Below are 25754 nucleotides of genomic sequence, written 5' to 3' on the forward strand. Positions count from 1 at the left end.
ATAAACAATAAATTTTTAGGGAATATACTCAAGGGGAGGCTCTCTCCAGGTGTTTGTTGGTATATGTCTTTTGTGACAAAGCAAAATACATCAATTTTAACAAAAAGGTAAAAATGCAAGTTCTGAAACCAGAAGCTGTGGGATATCTTTAGATCCCAGACACAGAAGGATAGGTGTCACTTCCAGTCTCCAGTCCAGTATGAAAGCTGTAGAGGAAGAACTATAATTCTGCTCCTCTGAGCCAATAGCTTTCCAAAACACAAAAACCTTTAGGGAAACATGGAAAGCAGAAATTAGATTTAAAAGAAAATCTCATGCCACTTACCATAGTAAATTCCAAATTAATGTGTGATTTAGATATAAAAGGAAACATTATAAACAAATAGATTTGGGGTTGGGTTTTTTTTTTTGGGGGGGGGGCCTATATTGTTCAGTCATTTTTGAGTCCTGACACTTGTCAGTTTTCTTGGTAAAGATACCTGAGTGACTTCTTGCTTCCTACTCCAGTTCATTGTTATAGATGAGGAAAATGAGGCAAACTAAGTGATTTGTCCAGGGACACAGCTAGTAAGTATCTCAGGTCATATTTGAATCTAGGGTCTGACTCTAGGGTCAGTGCTCTATCCACAAGTCCATGTTAATTATGTTCATTTGCTTCTGGATCTTGTGTACCCAATTTGTTCCACTGATCAACTTTTCTCATTTTTTTAGGAGTACCAAAAACTTTTGATGACTACTGCTTTGTGATAGTTTTGAGATCTAGGCTAGGTCCCCTCTCTTACCACTTTTTTCCCATTGTTTTCCCTTAGTTTCTTTGTTCTTCCAAATGAACATTGTTTTCATTTTTCCTAAGTATACAAGTAATCCTTTGGCAGATTTATTAGTATGGAACTGAATGAGCAAATTAATTTAGGAATTTTTTATATTGACTTAACCTAACCAAAAGGAATTTATATCATTTCAGTTATTAAGAACTTTATGTAAATAAGTGTTTTATAGTTGTCTTCTTTCATTTTCCATGTGTGTCTTTTACCAAAAATGAATCAAGAGTCCCCCAAATACAAGCACTCTGCCCTAAATCATATCAGTAATTAAGGTCTGGATTTGTTCTGAGCCTCAATGCTTGCAAAATACTTTGCTGCCCTGGGAGATGAGTTCTATCATTATCCCCATTTTACAGAGGAAGAAATTGAAGCTGAAAACATTTTAGTGACTTGCAGGGGGTCAGTCACAGTGACCAAGAACCTAGGGTAGAACTTGAATTCAGGTCTTCCTGATTTTGAGTCCCCTGATCTATTATGACACTGCTCATCTGCTTCATAATTATATGGAAAACTAGAACTCTAATGCTAGTCTTTGAACTCTAGACTTCATATTCTTTCTACATTTCATCAAAAAATGCTGTCTTGGGGCAGCTAGGTGGTGCAGTGAATAGAGCACTGGCCCTGGAGTCAGGAGTACCTGAGTTCAAATCCGACCTCAGACACTTAATAATTCCCTAGCTGTGTGGCCTCGGGCAAGTCACTTAACCCCATTGCCTTGTAAAAAAAAAAGAAAAAGATTGATGTTGAAAAAACAAATAAAAATATTTTTTAAAAAAATGTTGTCTCTAATATGATTTCACAACCATAAAACAGGTTAGAGATGCTGCTTTTCACATCCTTCCTTAGTAGTTATTATTATCAAAGGAATGTTGTATTTGAAATCTGTAGAGCTGACTACAAGCCTGCTTCTGCACTTGCATTGTATCTAAAGCCTTGAACAAGCCCTCCCCCTTCTCAGGGTCTCACTTTTCTTTTCCTTTTTTTTTTAAAAAGGTTTTTGCAAGGCAATTGGGGTTAAGTGGCTTGCCCGAGGCCACACAGCTAGGTAATTATTAAGTGTCTGAGGCTGGATTTGAACTCAGGTACTCCTGACTCCAGGGCCAGTGCTCTATCCACTGAACCACCTAGCCACCCCAACTGTGCCACCTAGCCACCCCTCTTTTCTTTTTTTGGTCAAGTGATGACTTATGCCCCTTCTGGCATAATTGTATAATTCTAAGGGCAAAAGATTATATTTTTAGAGGGAGGATGAACTGAATGACCTCATCCTAGGATAATGAAGCCAGACTTTTAAGAGATCTATAAGCTATATATAAGCCCTTTAATTTAACAAATGGGGAAACTGTGGCTCAGGGAGATTATAAGTAACTTGCTTGATATGACACAGCTTTTAAGTCAAAGGCAGAATCTGAACACACAACTTACTGATTCCAAGCTCAGCATCTGATCTACTAAACCAGGCTACTTCCCTTCTAGCTCACTAACATAAAGTCCTATCTGAATATCAGTGAAATGCTTCTCCAAAAGTAATAACAATTGAGAGTCAAAACATCTGACCCAAAGTACAATATATTTAGTAGATATTATTCAAAGGAAATGATTGGAAATTGTTAGACATCAGCAATAGCAAAAATGGTTTAGGGTTAGAATTCATGACTCCTTCTGAGCATCTGGTTCCTTCTTCTTCTGAGGCAAGATCTCCAGCCAGAAGGCCATTTTCTCTGCCTTCAAGCCCTTTCCTATAGACATCTGGAGATCTAACTGAAGGTACTCTTCCTTCTGGTTATAGGTTGGCCAGTAGTGCAGCTCTATACCATTTGGGTCCCTAGAGACAAAAAAACACATAAATGTTCAGGTAGAAAAGAAGTCTGAATTAGTGGACTTAGTGAGCTGACATCTGTTTGATAAACCACTAGGTCCTTAAGTCTGAGAAGTCTATGTGTTTGGGGGGTGGGGGGTGGGGGTGGAGGTACCACCCAGAGATAAGACTTGTTGACCTATATTGAAGCAGGCTGGCTTCATCTCTCAGGTGCCCCTTGTTGAGAACCCCTGATACACATAAGGGAGAAGGCCTAGAGAAATGATGCATTGTGGAGTAAATAAGAGCAGCATTAAGAGTTGAATTCTGGTCAGCTGAGGCCAAACCCAACAATGTCCTTGCTGCTAGATCACATCCTGCTGCCTCTTGGGGAGGAAGAAAGGTCCCAAGGAGTCCCTTGGGGAAGGAAAGAAAGATTCCTCAGGAATGATGATATGGGCTAAACAGATGCTTCTCATCCTTGTATTTCTTCGAGGTTAGCACATGTTCTCCTGGGGCCCTGAGCTTGAGGAAAGGACTGAGTTTGCTCACCAGACCTTGCCCAAATGGTAATGGATAATTTTGTTTTCTTTAAACCAACATGCATAAATCATGGAACTTCTTTCCCCTGTGGAACAAGAAGTCAAGTGACCCCTTCCAGGGAGTCTTGCCATAGATGTTGGAAGATGCAGAGGGGGACAGGATCCTTACCCATTCCGGGCAAAGTTTGCCCAATAGGTCATTATCTTCTGACTGAGTAGTTTTTCCTCTTCAGTTGCTCCACCTAAAACTAAAAACAGGAAGGAAATAGCTCCATTAAAGTCAACATTAGGTGGAAAAGTTTCCCCTCACCCCAACATTTTCCTCTGCCTTTTCTATTCCCCTAAATGATCCTGTGCCAGTTGCCAAAATCATCTTCCTAAAATGCAGTTTTCTACACATTGCTCCAGTACTAGGAAAACTCCCAGGGTCTCTGTGGGTCCATGCTATCCAGGACAAACTCAATGTGACTCCAAAGCCAAGTCTCACTCAAAAGAACCAAATGGCTCCCTGACATTTCAGGTAGGTAGGAAGTCTTCAGAGCATTTGATACCTCACCTGCAAACTTCTCACCTTCTATTTTGTATTGTGGTTATTTGTGTCTACCACTCAAAGCCTCCTTATTGTTAAAAGGGACCTTGATCTTTTATAAGCTTCAACAGTGTAGCACAGCAAAGCTCCAGTAGCTGTAAAGTCTTTGCAGATTGTCCCAAACCCAGATAGTGCCTGCCATTCAAGACCCCTGCATGGGGCAATATAGATAGGCTCAGCAGCAGCAGCGGGGCCATGAGGTAAAGAATCATTGGCTATGAAAAGCCATGAAATTGATAAATGTATAAATTAGACTCCCTCTTCTGCCAGGACAGCAGCAGAGAGGAAAATAGGCACAGGAACTTCCAAAAACACAGATTTGGGACCATCTAATAACATTAATAATTCTCAAAATTGCTAATGAGACCTTTGTTCAAAGACCAATAAGTGGATGTACTAGTGGAGAAACTGAACCAAAAAATAATGGAAGGGAGAGAGGAAGGAAAGGAGGGAAGGTAGGATCCAACACAAAAACCATACAGAATAAGATGGTGTGACAAGTTAGGGTCTACACCAAAGGAGAAAATGAATATATTTGTGAGGTCACAGGTTCACTGACACATGAAAATGAGTTTTTTCTGTTTGTATATCATCTTCCAATAATAATAAGCTCCAAGAAGTTAGATTTTGACTTTTTTAATCATTGTATCTTCCCCAGAGGAAGACATAGGACTCTGCATATAGAGTGTGCTTAATGATATAAACTGAATTGAGAGACTGATTCAATTCTCCTGATCACCTGAATAAGCAAGTTGAATTAGAGAACCTCTGAGCCTCCTCTTTATTAAGAGGCACCAAATTAACCCCCTATTCATATTCAGACTATAGACCATTTGTCTTACAGAAGGCAAGCAAGGTCAACTTGGTTTCTTGTTCAACCTTCATGATACAACCCAGGTGGAATGAAATCCCAATTCTAACATTTACTAACTGTAGAACCTTTAACAAGTCACAACCTTTGTTTGCCTAAGTTTCCTAAAGATAATTACTAGCACCTTCCTCACAGGTTGATATGAGGATCAAATGAAATGTAGATAAAGTCATTTGTAAATCTATGTGAGATATAAAACTATCTGCTGTTAATTATTATTATTATTATTAGCTACGTGACTGTTGTTGAGTCATTTCCCTCCAAGTCTTCCTTCTACAATGGAGCTGGTCATCTTATACATATACATCTCTTCCACAAGCCAATTGGGAAGATGGTTATTGTCTTTCATAATGGAAGAATACTATGACATCAAAGAAATGATGGCATGGCCTGCACTTTGTATTGATTATAGTGAGGGGAATGTTCAAAGACATCCTTTTCTCACTGCCTTTTCCAAAGCTGTTATCACATGACCCTTGGTCTGATCTAGTAGGAAACAGCACTTTTGATGATGACCTGGGATGCTGTGGGAGTCCTTGGTCTTATGGATAGCCCCCCCCCCCCAATATCAGCAAGGCTCCATGAGCTCCAATAAAACAAAATACCACTATGTGTTTTTTTCTGGTGACAAATTGATGACATCACGTCTATCCAAACCTGCCTCTCAGGATGCTTCAAACTCTCCAGAATCCAAAGACTTCCATTCCCCAGAAGCTGCTCCATAGGTCATAGGAATAATGCTGCCAGATTGTTAATCTTTATGAAGGTGCTTTATAGAAAGGTGAGACTTTGAAATTGATTTTGATGTCAGAAAGACTGGTGACAGGGCAGGTAATAGGGATGATAATCCATGGCCCTAGGGATTTTGTCTCTTCTCAAACTCCAATCCATTCCAATCACAGTCTCCACTACCTACATTCTACATTATTATTATTATTATTATTATTATTATTATTATTATTATTATTAAATGAACTGATGGATAGGAAGGTGCCCTGTAGAAAGGTAAGGCATTATTGTTTTGATGTCAAATAGAGTAAGGTAGCTAATGGAGAGGGCAGGCCACAGTCCCAGGGATTCTGCCCCTTCATCCCAAACCACAGCCTCCCTCTCCATCTAGTCACCACTGCTTACGAGGCGCTCCAAAGACAAAACGCAGCTCATCGCCATGGTCCGCTTTCACAAAATCTGGCCTGAGGCCCTTATATATGCTTGCTTGGTGTTGAAATTCATAGAAGTAGACTGGAGAGCTGGGACCTAGGCAAACATAAAAAATGCCCATTGTTATCAGCACATGAGCACAGGACAGAATGTCATGGGACCCTGGTGTGATTCTTTTTGGGGGGTGGTCATTGATAGGCAAGCTCCTAAAGAGCAGGCCCCTAACAAATACTGTCTAAGAGTAATGCTGTGAGGCAGGACAAAAGCTCGGGACTGTTGTAAAAGGATCTGGGTTGGAATCTTGATCCTGTCACTGACTGACTATGAGACTTTAGGGGAATCCTTTTACTTCTCTAAGGCTGAGGGACAGAATAATCCCTCACCTATTTATTCCCATGGGCTCTTGTGAGGATCCAGAAGGATAATGCATAGACTACTTAGTAACCATAGTGTGTTATAGAAATGAGGGTAACTACTACTGCTCTTTTTTTATTAGCACTATCTACTAAATATAACCTGCCTGGGGATGGGAAGAATAGGGAAGGCAGAAGAAGGAAGGTGAATGAGGGGATTCAACAAGTTTCAAGGTTACATCTCCTTCTATGTGAGTGTACAGGTGAGAGACACATCTACACAGAAAAGAGATCTTCTGCTTCTGGTCCTGTAAAGGGTCAAAGCCATACTCACTCTGTTGATATTTGGCCACTTTAAGAGCAGGAATAACAAAGACTAAGTCCCCCATCATCTCCTGGAATTGATTTCGAAGTTCTTTGAGATCCTCAATATTCCCTAAATATTTGTCCATGATTTTATCTACAATCTCAGCAGGCATACCCTATATGAGATCCAGGAAGAAATATATTAATAGAGAAAAGATTTTACTTGAGTGCGAATTGTTGGGGAATTTATGTCTATTGATTATAAGAGATGAAGCCTCACAGGGTGTTGTTCATGAATCCTGGGTCCCATCAGATCTTTGTGCCACTCCCCCAGGGTCTATTCTTTTGGGTTCAATTATTCAAGAAGATAATAGGCAACTATTTTCTGGGGATGGTCTCAGGGAAAGGGTAAGACTAGGTTGAGTGGTATAGGATAGAGCATGGACCTGGAATCAGGAAGAACTAAGTCTGAATCTAGCCTCAGACCTTTATTCAATGTGTGACCCTGAGTAAGACACTTACCCTCATTTTTCTTCATCAGTAAAATGAAGATAATAATAACATTTACCGTCTAGGATTGTGTAAAAGTCAAATTAAATAAATTTGTGAGTCACTTTGCAAACTTTTAAGTTTTATGCTTACATGTTAGGTATTTTTTTATTAAAGATAATCTCTAAGAGTTTCTTCCAACTCTGTGAACTATGAAAGAAAAAAGTAAGAAATATCTTACCATCATTGGGTTTAACAGTATTTCTCTGATGGTTTCTCTGGTCATCCCTTCTTTGAACTTAGAAAGACTTAAGAGCTAGAGTGAGAAAAAAGTCACATCATGAACAACTTGGAGAATTTTACATGTGTTTTTGTCTTTTTTCTTTAATTATATAAATATTTTGTTTTCCAATTGCATAAAATGGTAGTTGCTACCAGTCATTTTTTTGGTAAGGTTTTGAATTTTACAATTTTTCTCCCTCTCTCCCTTCCTTCCTTCCCAGTCCTCCAACAGAAGGCAATCTAATATAGGCTTTACATTTGCAATCTGATATAGGCTTTACATTTGCATTCAAGATAAGCATAGATGGAAATTGAATGTGTTGTGAGAGAAGAATCAGATCCAAAAGAAAGGGGAAAAAAATTAAGCTAGCAAAGTTATATAATATGTAAAACAACTTTTAAAATTTGAAGATAAGTTTTGTCTTAGTTTAAACTCCAAAGTTCTTTCTCTGGATACTGATGGCATTCTCCATCTTAAATCCCCTAAACTTGTCCCTGATTATTACACTGAAGGAATGAATAAGTCCATCATGGTTGATCAACACCCCATGTTGTTGTTAGTGTGAATAATGTTCTTCTGATTCTGCTCATCTCATTCAGCATCAATTCATGCAGAATTTTACATGTTTTAAAACTAATTTGAACCAGAATTAGAAATTGAGGGGATGACCAACAACTGGGAAATGACTGAACAAATCATAGTAAATGACTATTTTATAAGAAATCATGAATGGGAGTACTCTAGAGAAGCATGGAACAAATTATAGGAAATGATGCTGAGTGAAGTGGGCAGAACCAAGAGAACATTGCACACATTAACAATAGTATTATGAGTTAATCGACCTTGATGGATGCAGCTCCTCTCAGCTATTCAGAGAGCTAGGATACATCCAGAGGAAGAAAAACAAAACAAAAAAAAAAAAACCCTACAGAATCTGAATGGATTTTTAAAAAATTTCTCTTGTTTTTCTTTCCTATCTCATGGTTTTCTTTCTTTTCTCTTAGTCCTAATTCCTCATACAGAAAATGACTAATCTGTAAACATGTTTAACACAAATGTATATGTATAATATTAACCAGACTGTTCACCACTGAGGGGAGGAGAGTGAGGAGGGTGAAAGGAGAGTATATAACTTATAAATATTTATATACATGTGGAGAGGGCAGCTAGGTGGCACAGTGGATAAAGCACTGGCCCTGGAGTCAGGAGGACCTGAGTTCAGACCTCAGACACTTTATAATTACCTAGCTGAGTGACCTTGCAAAAATGTGTTTTATATATAACAGCATATGCATGTGGATGAATGCTAAAAAATTTTCATAACATAATAGGAAAAATAAAATATCAATGGGGAGGAAACTAACTTGATTCAAGGAATTCATATTGCTTTAATCATTCCTAAATAATGCACAGCACACACAGAATAATATTGGGCATAAGATGTGATATCCAGTATTTACTACACATGGCCCAGCACATACTGGAAGGATATACCAAGCAAGGCTTAGAGTAGACTTAATAATGCCCAATACATACTCATTTGTGCCAAATACTCATATTAGAAATGAAACAAACAGAAGCCTCTTCATCTGACCCCTGCAAATTGTTCAACTTTACCCATATGAATATGAGAAGCATTCTAAGCATGAATCCTTCAAACAGTCAAAGGATGAATAGTTATCTCAATATTGATGACGTGTCTAATATCCCTATAGACCCAAAGGCCTTCACTTCTAAAGAATCACAGTCCCTTAAGAAAGAGTTTTGACCTAGAAGTGAGGAGACCTGAATTCTAGGCCCTTCTCCATCACTGACTTGCTGTGGGATTATTGGTTAATTGCTTCTTTTCCCTGAACCTCATTTCTTTCCTCTGTTAAAATAGAAATGGTCTTTGCAGGCTTTCCCTCATTGAGGGTATATTGAAGAGAGATTTTTTCCTTTTTGGTAAACTCTATTAGAGTGCTACATCAATGTGGACTATTATTATTGTGCCTTTAAGATACTTTGCAGGGAATATTTTAACCATTGGCAACTGGAATTGTCTTAGGCCTCTCTGAGGAAATCTTTAGGTAAAATTAGTCATCCAATTCTCAGAGAAAATAGGCAGGGTTTGACGTTTCCTCTGACTCTTCCAGGGAATTCTGAGACAGGACAAATTTGCTAAAAGTATAGATGATAGGCACATTTAATTTGAAAAGGACATAAATCCAGGAGGGAATTTTAGAAGATTAAATTTATGAAGACATACATACTTGAGTTCAAAACAAAAAAACTGATTTCACAAGTACAAAATGGTTAGATAGCATTTTGTTTGTAAGATCTGAGGGTATTGTTGGACAACAAGTTCATTATGAGTCCAGGGGGGTAGAGGGCGTGTTCAAAGAAGACTAGCATCTCTGGTGTGAGGGCTGTAGGGCCCTCTTCAGGACTGCTTTCCACCTTGAAGTCCATCTGAACCACCTCACTCTCACCTGTGGCTCCAAGAAGCTGTAGCATGCATAGTGGCTACACCCTGGTAAACAGTTTTGGCAGGGGGGCTAAACCAGGTTGAGGGTAACCGAGGGAGTCTTAAACTCATCAGTGACTTGTGGGGGGTTATCTACCCCAAACATGTGAAGGGAGAACAGAGGGGAACAATTTGTTTCCAGGGGTCATGAAGCCAGCTGAAGCAGGTGCTGTGGAGCTCTTAGAATCTGGTTAGACATCAAAGATGCCAAGTTCATCTGCTGCATCTAAAGTCATCACTGGTTGTCTTGACTCTGTCTTGCTACTGGATCATGACTTTGGAGGAGAGCGTGAGGCTGATGACTTATAGCAACTCTACCTCACTTAAATCTAATCTACACACACATCAAAAGACGTCACTCATAACCATTCCTCAAAGACCAAAGGCAAATGATGAAGGAGCAGATGAAGATACACTGAACTGTAATCACAACCTGTACACAGGCAGACCAGTGGGGAAACAATACTATGTTGTTTCCCCACTGAAAGCAGCAGTGGGATTTGGCAGCAACCTGGGTGACTGAGCAGCCCTTTTAAGGATCACACTGCTCACCTCCTGATGTGAGGAAGGGGTTAGAAAAGGTGACCTAAAAATTCTCTGCTTACTCAACCCTGACCTGATAACCAAGGCAGGCAGGAATCCCACAGTGCATTTGAGATACCAAAAAATCTACAAAAATTTCTTCAAAGTAGATTCCACTCCCCGTCAGTGCATGGAATGTATTTTTCTGGAGTGGCCACAGTGAAGGGGAGTACCCCGAAGCTGGAGCAGATTTTGCAATCAAAACTAATCTAGTTGGGGCAGCTAGGTGGTGCAGTGGATAGAGCACTGGCCCTGAAGTCAGAAGGAGCTGAGTTCAAATCCAGCCTTAGACACTTAATAATTAGCTAGCAAGTCACTTGGGGAAGTCACTTAACCCCATTGCCTTGCAAAATCCAAAAATTAAAAAGACCTCTCCTTAGAGGTCTTCAAATAAAGGCTAGGCACCCACTTGTGAGGTAAGCTATAGAAATTCAGTTCTAACTTGGCCTCTGTTGTAACCCAAAGTTAATTCAACTCTAAAATTCATGATTCTATAAAGATTAAAAATATCAAGATTCCATCATCCTATTGTGTACAGTTGATCATATCATCCAATTCCACTTTTGCAGGAGAAGTAATAGTAGAAAAATCAAGTATCTTACAACAGGAATGACCCAACCATATTCGTGACTGTTAACACCAATGATGCTGGGGACATGGTTAAACTTTCCGGAAGCCAAGAGATCTTCAGGATGTTTGGGGAGAAACTGCCCATCAATCACTCCAAGATTTATCTTGAGAAGCTTTAAAAAAAAGAAGGAAAAAAGGCTAGTCTTCCTCCACAATGTTCATTTCATGCATCTCTTCCCCAGTTCATTACTTTACCACCATTTTGCACTACTGCAATAGCTTCTTAATTATCTCCCTGCCTCCAATTTTCCTCTCAATCCCATCTCATCTGTCCTTCACATGAGCATATATATATATTTCTGAAACTGTTTGGTACTCCCACAATCCTGACCATAGAATTGCAAACTCATCAAACTATAAGACATTAAAAAAGAGTATTAGAATAGGAAAATATCTTAGAACAAAGAAGTATAAAATACAGAATGTTAAAACTGGGTCTTAGAACACAGAATATGCACCAAATATTTAATGCTTAGGATTCTGGTATTAGAAAGGATCTTAATAAGTAAAAATTAAAGCTGGAAAGGACCTTGGATCTAAAAGGACCCCTTAGAGACTATTAAGTTCAAGTTTCCCATTTTATACAGGAGTGACATTCTCAAACTTCTTGCCCCATTCCCCTCCAAAAGGGGGGAGGTGAAGAAAGAATGTCAAGAATGTCCAAGGGGCGGCTAGGTGGCAAAGTGGATAGAGCACCAGCCCTGGAGTCAGGAGTACCTGAGTTCATCTGGCCTCAGACACTTAATAATTACCTAGCTGTGTGGCCTTAGGCAAGCCATTTAACCCCATTTGCCTTGCAAAAAAAAAAAAAAATGAATGTCCAGCCCCAACCCTAGACTAATATGATAGCTCTTACTGATTCAAGAATTCTTCTATCTCTGCTTACAAACCTTGTGAAGGGCCAGGATCTCCCCTTCAGTTTTGTTTCTTAAGCACTTGACTATGGAGTCTGAACTGCTATCCTCACAAACAGACAGGTTGGCAATGCTCTGCAAAGAGGAAACTAGAAAGACTTAGTGTTTTCATAACTGAATCCTTAGCCTACATACCTATAGAAGAATTCTATCATTCAGTAGTAAACTAGAAAAGAATCATTTCAATAGGTGATGCTGCAGTAAATGCAAGGAGGAGACCAAACTGGAATCTGTCTAAGGGGATGAGTCCCCCCCAATCATGAGCCTAAATATACAAGGTGCCAGTGCCAGCCAATGGGCATAGATAGGGGCAAGTTACAGTCCCTGCTTCTAAAGAGTTTAAGCTCAAAGACTTCAGTTCTCTGGTCCTCAATCCACACATCATTGTGTGACCTTGGACAAGACATAGAATGACAAATGACAGAGGTAGGAGGGCTCTCACAGATTATTTTGCCTAACCTGCACTTGGGCACCCTTGAGGAACTCTTTCTGCTGTTCTGGAGTGTTCAGAAAACAGAATTTGAAGCTAGAAGGGACTTTAAAAACCATCTAATCTAACCCATTTTACAATGGAAGAAACTGAGGCAGAAAGATTGGAAATGACAAAATTATATGCATAGTAAGAAAAAGAGGCAGAAATTAAATCCAAGGCATCTAATTCCATTACACAATCATTCCTTCCTTCTCTGTGCTTCAGTTTCCTCCTCTCTAAAATGAGGGGATTGGACTAGATGATCTCTATGGTAATTCAGATTGAACATTGAGTGGCATTCCAGTGTATTTTCTTATACCCAGGAGAGTGGAAGGTCAATGGAATGGGTCATGAGTTTGGAGGGTTAATAAACTGAAGGAAGAATAATTATAAAAATCAAAAGTTAAGGAACTTACATTTGTAGTCATTTCTGGGCTGTAAGAAACCAAGCCAGGGAGGATGGCCACACCACTCTCCATGATTGCTCTATGGAACAAGTCTTTGGACATGGGGGACACAATCTGAAGAAACAAAACATGGCAGAGGAAAGGAGGAAGCAATGGGAAGTCCCAGATATTCTGGCTTAGCAGAGACAGAGCTAATCATATAGGTCAGTCACAAATAGTTGGCCTCCGTATGGGACTCTGGTCTTTGGGTCCTTTGACACAGCCAGACCTAGAACCTACTTTAAACAGGGCCTACTTAGCTCTGGATGTTGCCCAGGCCTCTCTGGGTAATGAAGCCCAAGATATAATAAGAAGCTTGTATCTGCTCACTGTATCTCAGCATTCCTATACTTTTCCCTGAGCTTTGGTGAGCATAAAATAAAGAGATGTAAAGTGATTTGTAAACCATAACATGCTATATTGAGATCATAGATTTATGCCAAGGAAGGCCTTTAGATGTCATCTAAGTTCATGCTTCTCATTTCATAGACGAGAGAATGTTTAAATCAAAGTACTGACTGGATCAAGCCTTGTGCATGGAACTGGAGATAAAGAAACAGATGCAAGATAGGTTCTGCCCTTGAGGAGTTAACAGTCTAATAACAAGAAAACAAGGCTAGGGAAGTGGAGGGATTTGTTCAAGGGCACAGAGCTAGTAAATTGCAGGACCAGGATCTGAACTCAGACCCTTGCTCCCAATACTCTATTATGCTCCTTCCTGTCAGCTATTATCATCCTCATCATTATCCCTCCACTAACATCTTCATTTGATGCCTTATCATAGCCTTGTGCCTGTGTCAAATATGTCAAATGCTTTACTAGAGTATCACATGTGGCCTGGAACATTCCCAAGTGTGCCAGAACCAGATTAAAATATAATTGGGAGGGGGCAGCTGGGTGGTGCAGTGGATAGAGCACCAGCCCTGGAGTCAGGAGTACCTGAGTTCAAATCTGGCCTCAGACACTTAATAATTACCTAGCTGTGTGGCCTTGGGCAAGCCACTTAATCCCACTGCCTTGCAAAAACCTAAAAAAAAAATTGCAATTGGGAGAGGCAGCTGGGTGACTGGCCCTGGAGTCAGAAGGATCTGAGTTCAAATCTAACTTCAAGTACTTGCTAGCTGTGTGACCCTGGACAAGTAACTTAATTCCAATTGCCTCCCCCACCAAAAAAATATAATTGGGAAATATTTAACAAAATAAATAAAAATGTAATAAAATCATAGAGAACATTGCATTTAAAAACTAAGACCTTATGTGGCCTATGGAGATCATTATATATGGATTAGTAGCCTCCATTTCAATTTGAGTTTGATACTACATGTGGAGTGGATAGAATGAATACTAGATTAGGAATGAGAAGGGGTTTGAGATTGAATTTTGCCTCTGATACTTCTATCTGAGAGACCCTGGAAGTTTATTAATCTCTTTCAGCCATGGGGATTTCATCTGTTCAGTGGTGATATGTGATATGTGAAGAACTTTGATAATCTTCAGGTGCTATCTATACAAATGTTATCTATCATTATTAAATCAATGACATGACAAAGCTTTGATTATAGGTCTACTAATTAATCTTATGTCAATGATCTAAAAGCCAACCTGGCTAAATTGAGGGCAGAATGATTACTTTTTCAGTTACAGAAAGCATAGAATAGTGGTGATGATGATGATGATGATGATTCTTTCATTTCTTTTATCTTTTTCCCTTTGTTGTCAGTAAACTTTAAAAAATGCATTGCCTATATTAGTGAAGAAAGAAGAAGGGTTTGGGTCAACTCTTAGGTGAAGATAATCAGTTGGTTTGGGAGCAGGGGAATTTAGTGGGATTTTGAAATGGCAGGCAAGAGGCCAGCCTTAGAGAAAGAAGTCACCAGTCCCAGTGATTCTGAGAAGAGGAAGGATAAGAAAAAGAGGTAAGAAAAACTCAGGTGCACATGATTTCTTCTTGGGTTTGATTTACAAGAAGCTTCTTTCCAGACTAGGGTCATTTCTTTATCACCTACATGTGAGGAAACACTGGTTCCCCCGGCAGATTCTCCAAAGATGGTCACACAGTCAGGATCTCCTCCAAAGTGGACAATGTTCTCCTGGACCCACCTCAGGGCAGCCACCTGATCCAAATAACCCCAATTGCCAGATGCATACATATCCCCAGTGCTGAAAGACATATTAGATAAGGATTGAGAAATCTGAAGAAAAGCATCAGGTTCCTCAAAAGGACCACAATCCACCTCACTAATTTTGTAAATGAGGAATCTGATGCTCAAAGAGTGACTTGACATAGGTCACATACTCATGTTAGTCTGATCAGCCACAGTTGGACACACAGTAATTTATCTCAAACATAGTGATGTCATTTTGGTTTTCTTCGATACAAGAACCAACATCATAAGTAGCCAGAATTTGAACTCAGATTCTTGATGATGATGCTCAACCTTCATAAATGAAGAGGATCATGTCATCACATATATGATGATGTGATTTGGACAATCATATTTATTATAGTGATTATATATTTATAGTAATATATAATATAATATATAATAAATTACATATTAACTATATTTATATGTAATATATAATGTATAAGTTATATATAATATATATATATATTTATAGTTATTATATATATTTACATATAGTTGCTTTTATCAGAACCATTTTTCTCCATGACATGATTTGATAGAAAATAGGACTTTTGGTGATGGTCTGGTGCTATAGGAGTCCTTGGCACATGAGTATGATGTTTTTCCTCCCAAATCAGTGAGGCACCTTGGTGCTCCAGCAACATTGGGTAAAGGCCAGTATGAGATATTTGTTGACAAAAATGTCAACTCAAGCTTATGAGGTACCACAACATTTCAGCAATATCAGACCATGACAATGTGGGTAATCCAAACCTGTCTCTCAATGAACTAATAGTCAGTGTGGCCTTTTCCCTCAGACCTTTAAACAGTAGGACAATGTCTGCTCACCATGTTTGTCAGGGAGGCAAAGGATGACAAGAAAACTAGGATCTCATTTGGACAAATAATTCATATTTCACTGGGGCAAATCTCACCTGAAGAACCCAAGGATGCCCAGCCTATACTGGATGATGACCACTATCACATTCTGGTAAGCAGACAAGATCGAACCATCAAAAATGGAAGCAGAGCCAAAACGAAGTCCACCACCATGGATCCACACCATCACCTGCAGGAATCAGAGAGTTTTCCTTACAAAAACAAATTCCACCAAGTATAGCTCTGTAGCGACCCTGTTCAATAGGAAAGTATTGCATCCTGTTCCCTTGTAGCCTATGATAAAGTAGCACTAAATGTGAGTGAATTTACTTCTTATCAAGATACTGTACATCAAGAGTAGAAAGGATATGTATCAGAATTACTCTCAGATAAAGAACCTAATTGGCTCAACTCAGGAGCAGTCTGGATTCTCCTTAGAATCTTCCTAGTACAATCAACAACCTGAGATCCTCCTGTTGTCAAAGACATCCACAGAATGAAGTCTCTTCTAAAGAATCCTTGTTCCCTTGGAAATGGAGAAAGGAGGCATGACTCTCTGGATGGACTTTAGGAAACTCAGACCCAACCAGACAATAGAAAATGCACAATAAACAGTAAGTGAGATGTAATTACAGGACTTTTCTATGTATCATTAACTGTTCTCAAAGCTGAGCTAAGCAGTCAGAACTGATCACAACAAAGGCCATGTTTTCTGCTGCTTCTTATGGGTGACTATCTTTACAAGGAGAAAAAAGGATCTGCTGATGAAAAGCCGTTTCAGTGGCCATGTCTATGTTTGCTCTGTTCTAGCATATTTGATAACCCCTTTTAATATCTGGACTGGCATAAGGAATATAATTTTCCCCCAGAACATATGGTGCTGTTACCATCTGTTAACTACTCACACATAATACTTTGGACTGGAACTGGGTCCTATACTACTGACATCAAATGCTTGCTTTATTCTATGTGTTTAGGAAGCCCCAACTTCAGCATAAGTTCACAGTGAATGCCAGATATGGATAAACTGGGAAGGGGGGAGAGGAGAAAAACTGCCATTAGGAAACAAAAGCCAGAGAGAAAAACATTGGCAAATTGATGCTGGTTTGTTGAGACTCAGAGAAAGTTTCATAGGGGATCTAACATTTGAGCAGTTTTGTTCATTATCATTTATCTTAATAGAGGTGTAAGTGGGAGAAGGAAGGCCTTGGAATTGGGAAGAACTAGGTTCAAGTCCTGTTTCTAATATTTATGTAATGGCAACTGAAACTTTAGACTGATACAACTTCTTCACATGGAGAAACTGTGGAACATCCTTCAAAAAAAGCTGTGATACTCTGGAAAAGAAATATCTTGTTAAGACTTGGATCATGGATCATGAGGAGATAGTCTGCATGTTGTTCCAGTTGGCTAACTATGTGGTTAGCTCCCTAATCTTTCTAGGTGGGGAAACTAAGGTAGCAGATATGGTCCCCAAATGCACCAATGCCCATCATACCTATCAGCTCTGTGACCACAGATGAATTACTTAACATTTTGGCATACCCACAAATCCCCAAGATTCTAAGTTATGGAAGAGGGGACTATCTTCATCTGTAGAAGGAGTTTTCCCTAAGTGAAACTCCCCACAGTAATGAAATAAGTTTAGATAGGATCAAGAAGTATTTTAAAGGCTATCAACACTTTCCTCTAGCAATAATAACCTATAGAGAAAATTGATACTATTCCAAATCACAGAACTAAATCTTTAAAGTTATAAGGAAACAGATTTCAGTCTGATAGAAGCAAATATTGGCTAACAATAAGAGCTTCTGCCCAAGTGTAGAGTGGATTGCCTTGGGAAGTAGTGAGCTCCCTGGCCTAGAGGACTTCAAGAAAAGCTAGATGACTTGTCAGAGATGTTTAGAGAGGATGACTGCTCCCATGCTGGCGAGATAAAGCAATTTCTATTATCCCATCCAGCTCTAATGCTCCAGGATTTCATACCTTCCTGTGGAAGTTACAAAGATCTGGCTTAAGGGGCAAATAGGTGGCGCAGTGGATAGAGCACCAGCTCTGGAGTCAGAAGTACCTGAGGTCATATCGGGCCTCATACACTTAATAATTACCTGTGTGGCCTTGAGCAAGCTACTTAACCCCATTGCCTTGTTAAAAAAAAAAAACCGACTAAAAACAAAAGAAAACAAAACAAAAAAGATCTGGCTTACCGGCAATCTGGCTCCCTCCTTTGCATAGTCAGGAGCATAAATATTGAGGTACAAACAGTCTTCAGAAATGGAAGTAACAGAGATGTTTGCTCTCAGGAACTTCATCAGTTTTTCTAGGATAGTGATATCCTGCAAACACCTGTAAATCACAAGAACTGACCATTCTGAAGAGAATCACAGGAAAAACCCCTCTCCATTTGGGGGTATGATGATGTCAGATTTCAACTGGAGTTTGGCTCCATTCCTACTCTTGATGCAGTAACTACCCTTACTATAAGTCAGGAATGATAGTGAGGATAATAATAATAATAATAACAAAACCAATAATAATGATCTCCAAGCTACAAAACATTTCCAAAACATAGAAAATTAGCAAAGGAGAATAAAATTCTATTAGAGAGTGATAGGCACACCGTCCCTGTTGTCCTGCCTATTGCTATATGAAACCATACCAAGGATGGTTTCAAGAATTGATTTGATGTAGAAACCTGCAAAAGAAGTCATTCTAATCATTTTATTCAACTATAAAGTTATTTGATTCACTTGTGTAACAGTTCATAAAATATTAAATCTAAAAAAAAATAAGATTTTGGATAAAAACTTTTTTCCCTTGATTGTTTCCTTCTTAGCTCTCTAAAAAAGATGAGAACTTTGGTAGAGCAGCAAAGAATGCAGCATCTGGAGTCAGGAAGACCTGAGTTCAGTTCAATCTTAGACTAATTAGCTGTGTGACCTTGGGCAAGTCACATATTCCGGCCTCAGTCTCTTCAAATGAAAAATGAAGAGAAAAATAACACCTACCTCCCAGGGCTGTTTTAAGGATCAAATGAGATAATATGTAAACCTTAATATGTTATATTGATATTAGCCATTATTATTTATTTGTTAATAAGAATAATAATAACTGAATTTTGTTATGAGTAAGCCCTCCTCATAGTTGCTAAATGCTTTTCTTAGAGGTAGCTAAGTATCACAGAGGATAGAGTCCTGATCCTGAAATTAGGAAGACAGAACCAGTCCTTGTAGCTCCCAGTTAGGATTCTTTCTATCAGTCCCTCTCTATTCTCCTAAAACAGTGATTCTCAAAGTTTTTGGTGACAAAACCCCTTTATACTATTCAAAATTATTGAGGACCCTCCTCTAAAGTATTTGTTTAATGTAAAGTTTATCTATTGTTATTTATCATACTGGAAATGAAAATATCTTAGTATTAACTATGAAAATATTTTAGACTATATGGACCATCTGAAAGGGTGCCCAGACCACACTTTGAGAACTGCCAGAACCCATTACTAACTTAATGGTGCAGAATAAGGTTCAACAATAAGGTGTGAGTTTGCCACACATGTGATATGATGCATCCCTTTCTTTTTTCCTAAAATAATTCTATAGGACCAAGTGACAATAAGTAACTAGGTAGCTCAGTGGATAGAATATTGAACCTTAGTAATACCTGAGTTCAAATCCAGCCTCAGAAACTTACTAGCTGTGTGACCATTGGCAAGTCACTTTACATTTTCTCTGCCTCCGTTTCCTTATGTGTAAACTGGAAATAATAGCACCTACCTCTTAGGACTTAGAGGAATTCCCTACAAACTTTAAAGCGTTATATAAATGCTAGCTATTTTTATTAGTAGAAGTCAGTGACCTTAGTACTTGTGTGATCTCAGGACATCTGAACTCAATGGGCCTCAGTTTGCTCCTCAAGCAGTTAAGCTAAACGATCCTATTAGTTTCTAAGAATTATTAGTACAGACAATTATAGAAGGGCAGGGCAATACAGTCCAAATGAATTTATATGTGGAAAGCACTTTGCAAACCTTGAAACACTATATAAATGTAGTTGTTTTATAACACCACCGATGTAATGTTAGGTTTAAGCCAACCTGGAATAACTTACTTCATCTCTCTGGACCTTGGATTTCTTGGCTATAAAAAGAAAGATCTTGAATTCAGGATGCATTAAAAATGCTTAAAAGGCACTAAAACTTCTGGGATACTTTGTCTATCCTGGGAAATTGCTAGTGGCATTTTATTTGATAGTAGCAGAAACATGGAAAGCAGACTGATTCCCATCAACCATAATATAACTGGGTTAATTGTGTTATATAAATGAAACAAAATATTATTGTGTCATAAGAAATTATGAGAGATGATTTCAGAGAATCTTAGATAGTATGAGCTAATGCAAGGGTGAGGGATTAGAACCAGGAGAATATGTGCAGAGATGATACAAACCAAAACAAGGTAGCTGAATTCAGATTCAATATTTAAATAACATTAGTTCCAAAGAACAGATGATGAAACCTACCTCCCTCAGTAGGAAGTGGGGGATCTAGGAGTGCAGAATGTTGCATATGCTAGCAGATATGAGCCCTGTATTCCACTGGATGGCCTTTGTTACAAAGGAAGATATCATGGTAAGTAGAGAGTGGGAAAGGGTGTGTATGAGGAACTGAGTCATATAATAAAAAAGAAAGCATCCTTAAATCTTTTTTTTAAAACACAAGAAGGTTGAGTTAGATGGTCTCTATGACTTCTTCCTACTCTTAAAATTGATGAATCAATGAATCTGGGTTCTGAAATTTGCTAGAATTGTGACCCCAGATAAGACATTTAATCTCTCTTGGCTTTAGTTTTCTTCTAGTGCCTTACAGCCCTATTCTGAAGCCCTAATATCCTATATATATGTAGACAATTATCATTAAGCAATCAATTATTTGAGGCTGCATGGTTCTAGAAAGGAAGGGATATTGATTTCTTTAAAAGAAAAAAACACTTATCAAAGTCTACAGAGAACTATGCTCTAGTTACCGAGGGAAATGAAAAGTTTGGATAAGATACAATGGTGTCCTATACTCATCTGGTAAGAGAAAGATTGAGGAAGTTACTTACATGGGTGGGTGAGAAGTTGTGTTTCTCACATCACTCCAAGGTTCTGGTGGTTGTGGAGGAGAAAATCTTAGGGCCCCAATGGGGGGTCTGGCAAAAGGGACTCCCAGGAAAGCATTGACACCTTCTTCAAACTCCTTGATGCTGATATGAGTCCCACGGATCTCTCCATATTTAGTGGTCCTGATGAGGTCATCAGCCTTGTATCCTGTGAGCAAAGGGGAAGAAAATTCTGAGGAATAGTCCAGGAATTGCTGAAGATAGTCAAATGTCCCTATTCCAACCCACCACTTTTTCCTTGGATGGGAATGTAAGCCTCCTATTTCTGCCATGATTACTTTCATCTCAAAGGGAAGATGAAGAAATTAATATTCAGTTTACAGTCTCCTTTTATAAGTAACCTGTAGAAATTTATGTAATAACAGTATACAAACCAACACCTTTTAAAAATTAATTTTAACCAAAACCATGATCACCCATGATTCCAGATGACTGATGATGAAGCATATTACTTAATTTCTAACAGAGAGATATGATGACTCAGGGTATAGAAAGAGATATATTTTTTGGACATAGCCAATTTAGGAATTTTTTTCTGCTTGACTGTATATTTATTAGAAGGGCTTTGTTTTTGTTTTTGTTTTTCAGTGTTGGGGGGAAGGGAAGGGAATAAGAATATATTTATTGAAAGCAAATGAAATTAAATGTTTCTAAAGTGACTTGTAGATAAAAAGTCTCCTCAGCCAGAGATTTTGAAGTCAGATCCTCTGGGCTCACTCACCCCATGGTCTGAGCCCTTACAAAGACTTTGAAGGGGAAAAACCTCAGGTAGTAATCTCCCAGGTCATGCTGGAGTAGAAATCCCCTCTACAATGTCCTCAGGTTGAAGTCATCACTTCCCTTGAAGATCTCCAGCAACGAACTCACTCCTGAGAAGAGTTAATGCATTTCTAGACAACTCTGGTACTGGCAACTGAACTTTAGAATCCCCCAATGAAATTACTGCTCCCCAGAAATTCCACCCCTAACTTTGCTTAAGAAAACAAACTAAAGTAAGTTTCAGAGTCCAGCAAAATTATCCAATTAAATAAACCTCTAATAAACACTTTCTTGAAACAAGTCTCTAAGCTGTGAGCTGGGGACAAAAAGGTTAAAAAATGACACAGACCCTGATCTGGGAATTTACATTCTAATAGGGGAGAAAGATATATGCTCTTACTTCCCTGTCCTCCCCCCCCCCCCCACCATGAGAATACATGGGAGAAGCAAGTTAATTCTGGCAAAATGCTAGATAAATCTGATAAGGCTCCCTTCTTTGCAGAGGTGGGGAGTTAATTATGGGTGTAGAACTTAGTTGTACCATCAGACACAGTTGATATATTGGTTAGTTTAACTAAAAAATGATTTTTTCTCTATCCTAGGGAGAGGAAGAATATGTTTAGGGATGAAGGTCATATAAAAACAAAATCTATCAACAAAAGCTAGAAAAATGAAGATGAGGGAAACTTCTGAAAGAAGTGACATGGAGTAATTAGGCGGCACAGTGGCTGAGCACCAACCCTGAAGTCAGGAGGATCTGAATTCAAATCCAGCCTCAGACACTTAATAATGGGCAAGTCACTTAACCCTATTGCCATGCCAAAAAAAGTGGCACCTAAGTTGGGTATTTAAACAAGAGAATCAGTCAGAATTATCTTCTCATAGACATGAGAAAAATATCACTTTAGATGGATTAGAAAAGGAAGAGGCATGAGCAAAAGAAGAAAAACAGAAGGGGACAGGCCAAGAAGATGGGGGAGGTTTGGAACCTGACAAGAGAAGGAAGAGAGGGAGAGGAAGAGTAGTTCTGTTGGGCTGAAGTGTATTAAGGGCATTGGTAGGAACTAAGGTTGGATAGACAGAATGCTAGAGTGGGGATCAGAGAAAGAGGGTTTGAATCCCAACCTTCCCACATAGTACTCTAAGGAAAGTTTTGCAACTCACTTCCTCTTGTTGGGCCTATTTCACTCTTCTTTAAAATGAAGTGATTGATCTTAATGACCTTTAAGCTCTCTTAAATCCTTGAATTCAGAAACAGCAGGCTGCTTGTCCATAGTCATACCATCTCTCTGACGTAGAAGAGATCAAGAGTCCTTAACCTTTCTATGTGTTAGAAAGCTAATTGTATGACTGAAGCCTAGGGGTCTTTTCTCAGAATTGTGTTTTCAAGTACACAGGAAACAATTGTAATATAATTCTTATTAAAATATATATTTAGAAAACAAGTTCAAAGACCCCAGGTTAAAAAGCTGGAAGAAAGTTCTCATGGAATAGACATGTAAGGACTAACAGCTCAGCCTAGCACCTTTGAAAACCTAACAATCTTCTCTAATAGAATTGTAAACAGATGTAAAGTAAATGGGGATGTACTGATACATAGGTCACTTGGCTACTGAGTTTTCTTCTTAAACAGTATTTTTTTGAGGTTGAAAATCAAGAAAGAAGTCATCAAGACACAATGCAAAAGTTCTGGGCTTGGAGTGGGGAAGATCTAGATTGAAATCTCCCACTTATTCATTGCATGACCTTGGTCAAATCATTTACTTTTCCTGAGCCTCACTTTATTCATCTGTAAAATGAGAGGGTTAGACTCGTGAAACTTCCAGTTCTAAATCTATGATCCAATGATTCATATTTCCTCTCACACAGCTTCTATTTCTTTAGTTTCCAAAGACACCCTCTCATTAAAAATGACTTTGACCTGTCATCTCTGCTAACTCTCATCATTTACTTTCCCTCTTTTTCTCAGATATACTCTTTTAAAAGGCCATCTACATACTTGGTGTCTTCCTCTCCTCTCACTCTCTTCTATACTCTCTGCAATCTGGTATCCAATCTCATCTCTCAATTAAACTGCCTTCTCCAAAGTAAACAAGGATCTTTTTTTTTTTTTTAATAACCAAAGATCTCTTAATGGTCAAATGGTCATTACCTTGTCTCAGTTCTCATCCAATCCAGCATTTGGTCTGTTGACCAACCTCTGCCTCTGGATGGATACTTTCTTCTTTCTGAGTTCCTTATCTGATGCTCCTCAGTTTCTTTCATCCATTCATCATCCATGTCATATCTGGGTATACTACAAGACTCTCTTCTATGCTCTCTTACTTGGTGACTTTATCAACTTCTATGGGCTCAAGTATCAACACTATACTACTATCAATTCTACATACCCAGTCATAATTTCTCTCCTGAACTTCATTCTCACATCACAAACTGCCCATGAGACATTTTAAAGTAGATCCTGAAGGCATCACAAACCAGACATGTCTAAAGCAGATCTTATCATCTTTCTCCCCAAATTCACCCCTCTTCCAAACTCTCGTATTATTGTGGAGCACACCACAATTTCACAAGCTCAATGCTTTTCTCAAGTACTCTTTCAATTTATCCCACAGATACTTAGTTGAAAAATCCTGTCATTTCTGCCTCTACATCCCCTTCTCTTCTTTCAGAAAGTTATCATCCTATTTCAGGTTCTTGGCATTTCTTAGCCACTCTATAGCAATAGCCTCATGCCCTTCTGCATGCCAAAACATCTTCCACACAATCACCAAAGTGATAGTCTAAAGCCCAGATCTGATTTTTGTCACCCCCCCACACACTTGATATTTATATTTCGGAAGTTCCCATTATTCATCTAGAGATCAAATATATTCAAACAAACATAATATATTTAATAAATATTTCAAATAAATTTAATAATTTAAAATTCTTCAAAAACCTGATCCCTTCCTTCTTTTCAATGTCCTATACTTTCTCCCCTTCACATACTCCACTATCTAGTCATATTGATAAACTTGCTATCCAGCTCATCTGATACTGCATCTCCCTTTTCATCTCTGACTCTCAATTTGAAGGCTTCATTCAAATGTTACATTCTACTTTGAGCCTATCTTGATTTCCCCAGTTATCAGTGCCTTCCCTTCCCAAACTTCCACATATTCATGTCTTTTTCTTCATATTTCCCAGTGTCTAGCACAATGTTTAGCACTTAAATTATTGCTGTTAGTCTAGAAGTGGTTTGCCAGAGTGAATCTCACCGATAGAAGGATTTTATGTGTAATATTTGTAGAAAGCAACAATTTTTAGTAGCAAAATCAGATCTGTCCCCAGGAAATAAAACTAACTACAGTCTCTTACCTTCAGCTCTTCCAACCAATCAATGAGGGTAACAAAAGAAAAAAATAACCTACAAGCCTCATATTCTCCCACTCCCCCCCGCCCAAATTATCTCCTTGGTCAGCCTGGCAGAACTGCTTACCTGGGGCTAGAATTAAGATGCCCAGGAACCCCAAAGTCAGGGCCTTGGGTAGAAGAGAAGTCTTCCACATCTTTCCTTCTGTACAGCCTTCTGGTTCTGCCTGATCAGAGCCTAAGCCCGAGTTTTAATGTGAGATCAACTGGGTCAAAGTGCAACTAGAAGCTAAGGGATTCTGAATTGATTTCTTTGTAAAAAAATTTTCTAGGACAGCTTGAAATGAGAATTTAGATTGAATCCCTAAAAAGCAGATCGCTAGGCTCACCCACTGAGCCTGAGATAAACTGGTAAATGTTTAACAACTGAACTCTTAGAACTCCCTGTTCTGACTCCTCAAAAGATAATATCCCTGGCCATCTTCCTAAAACTTCAAGTTGCTCATCTCACACTTGGCCTTCACTTGATATGTTTTACCAGGAATAAAATAATAATAATTGCATGCTATAGCAACAAAGCACATTGTCTCATTAGATCCTCACAACAATAGGTGCTGTTATTATCCCTGCTTTACAGATAAGGAAGTTAAGGTTGAGGAAGTTTAAGTGGCTTTCTTGGGATCGATCACACAGCTAGAAAGTGTCGGT

General features: G+C 38.7%; 1 protein-coding gene across 2 annotated transcripts; it reads right to left on the minus strand.

Annotated features, from left to right (window-relative positions):
* Positions 1-2375: 2375 nt before the first annotated feature.
* On the minus strand, positions 2376-25345 carry LOC141500040 (pyrethroid hydrolase Ces2e-like). Of its 2 annotated transcripts, XM_074202916.1 has the most exons (13): positions 25174-25345; positions 20877-21081; positions 17982-18120; positions 15831-15964; positions 14773-14926; positions 12737-12841; positions 11825-11923; positions 10907-11047; positions 7175-7249; positions 6473-6620; positions 5759-5881; positions 3334-3412; positions 2376-2649 (listed from the first exon to the last, which is right to left on the minus strand). In XM_074202916.1, exons 1-13 carry the CDS (start codon positions 25241-25243, stop codon positions 2475-2477), a joined length of 1647 nt encoding a protein of 548 aa, XP_074059017.1. In that variant the 5' UTR covers positions 25244-25345; the 3' UTR covers positions 2376-2474. The 2 variants fall into 2 exon arrangements, with proteins under 2 accessions (XP_074059017.1, XP_074059023.1); XM_074202922.1 differs by lacking the exons at positions 20877-21081; positions 25174-25345 and adding an exon at positions 20293-20367.
* Between the last annotated feature and the right edge of the window lie 409 nt (positions 25346-25754).

Source organism: Macrotis lagotis, chromosome 1 (genome assembly GCF_037893015.1).
Source record: "Macrotis lagotis isolate mMagLag1 chromosome 1, bilby.v1.9.chrom.fasta, whole genome shotgun sequence".
NCBI lineage: Eukaryota > Metazoa > Chordata > Mammalia > Peramelemorphia > Peramelidae > Macrotis > Macrotis lagotis.

What these genes read in the sequence shown, in the direction of transcription:
- LOC141500040 (XM_074202916.1), bottom strand. Translation starts at nt 25,243, where the DNA reads ATGTGGAAGACTTCTCTTCTACCCAAGGCCCTGACTTTGGGGTTCCTG. An exon ending in AGGAGGGAGCCAGATTGCCG is followed by an intron (nt 15,965 to 17,981) that starts GTAAGCCAGATC and finishes TGATTCCTGCAG; the next exon opens with GTGATGGTGTGGATCCATGG. An exon ending in ATGGTTGGGTCATTCCTGTT is followed by an intron (nt 7,250 to 10,906) that starts GTAAGATACTTG and finishes TTCTCACTCTAG; the next exon opens with CTCTTAAGTCTTTCTAAGTT.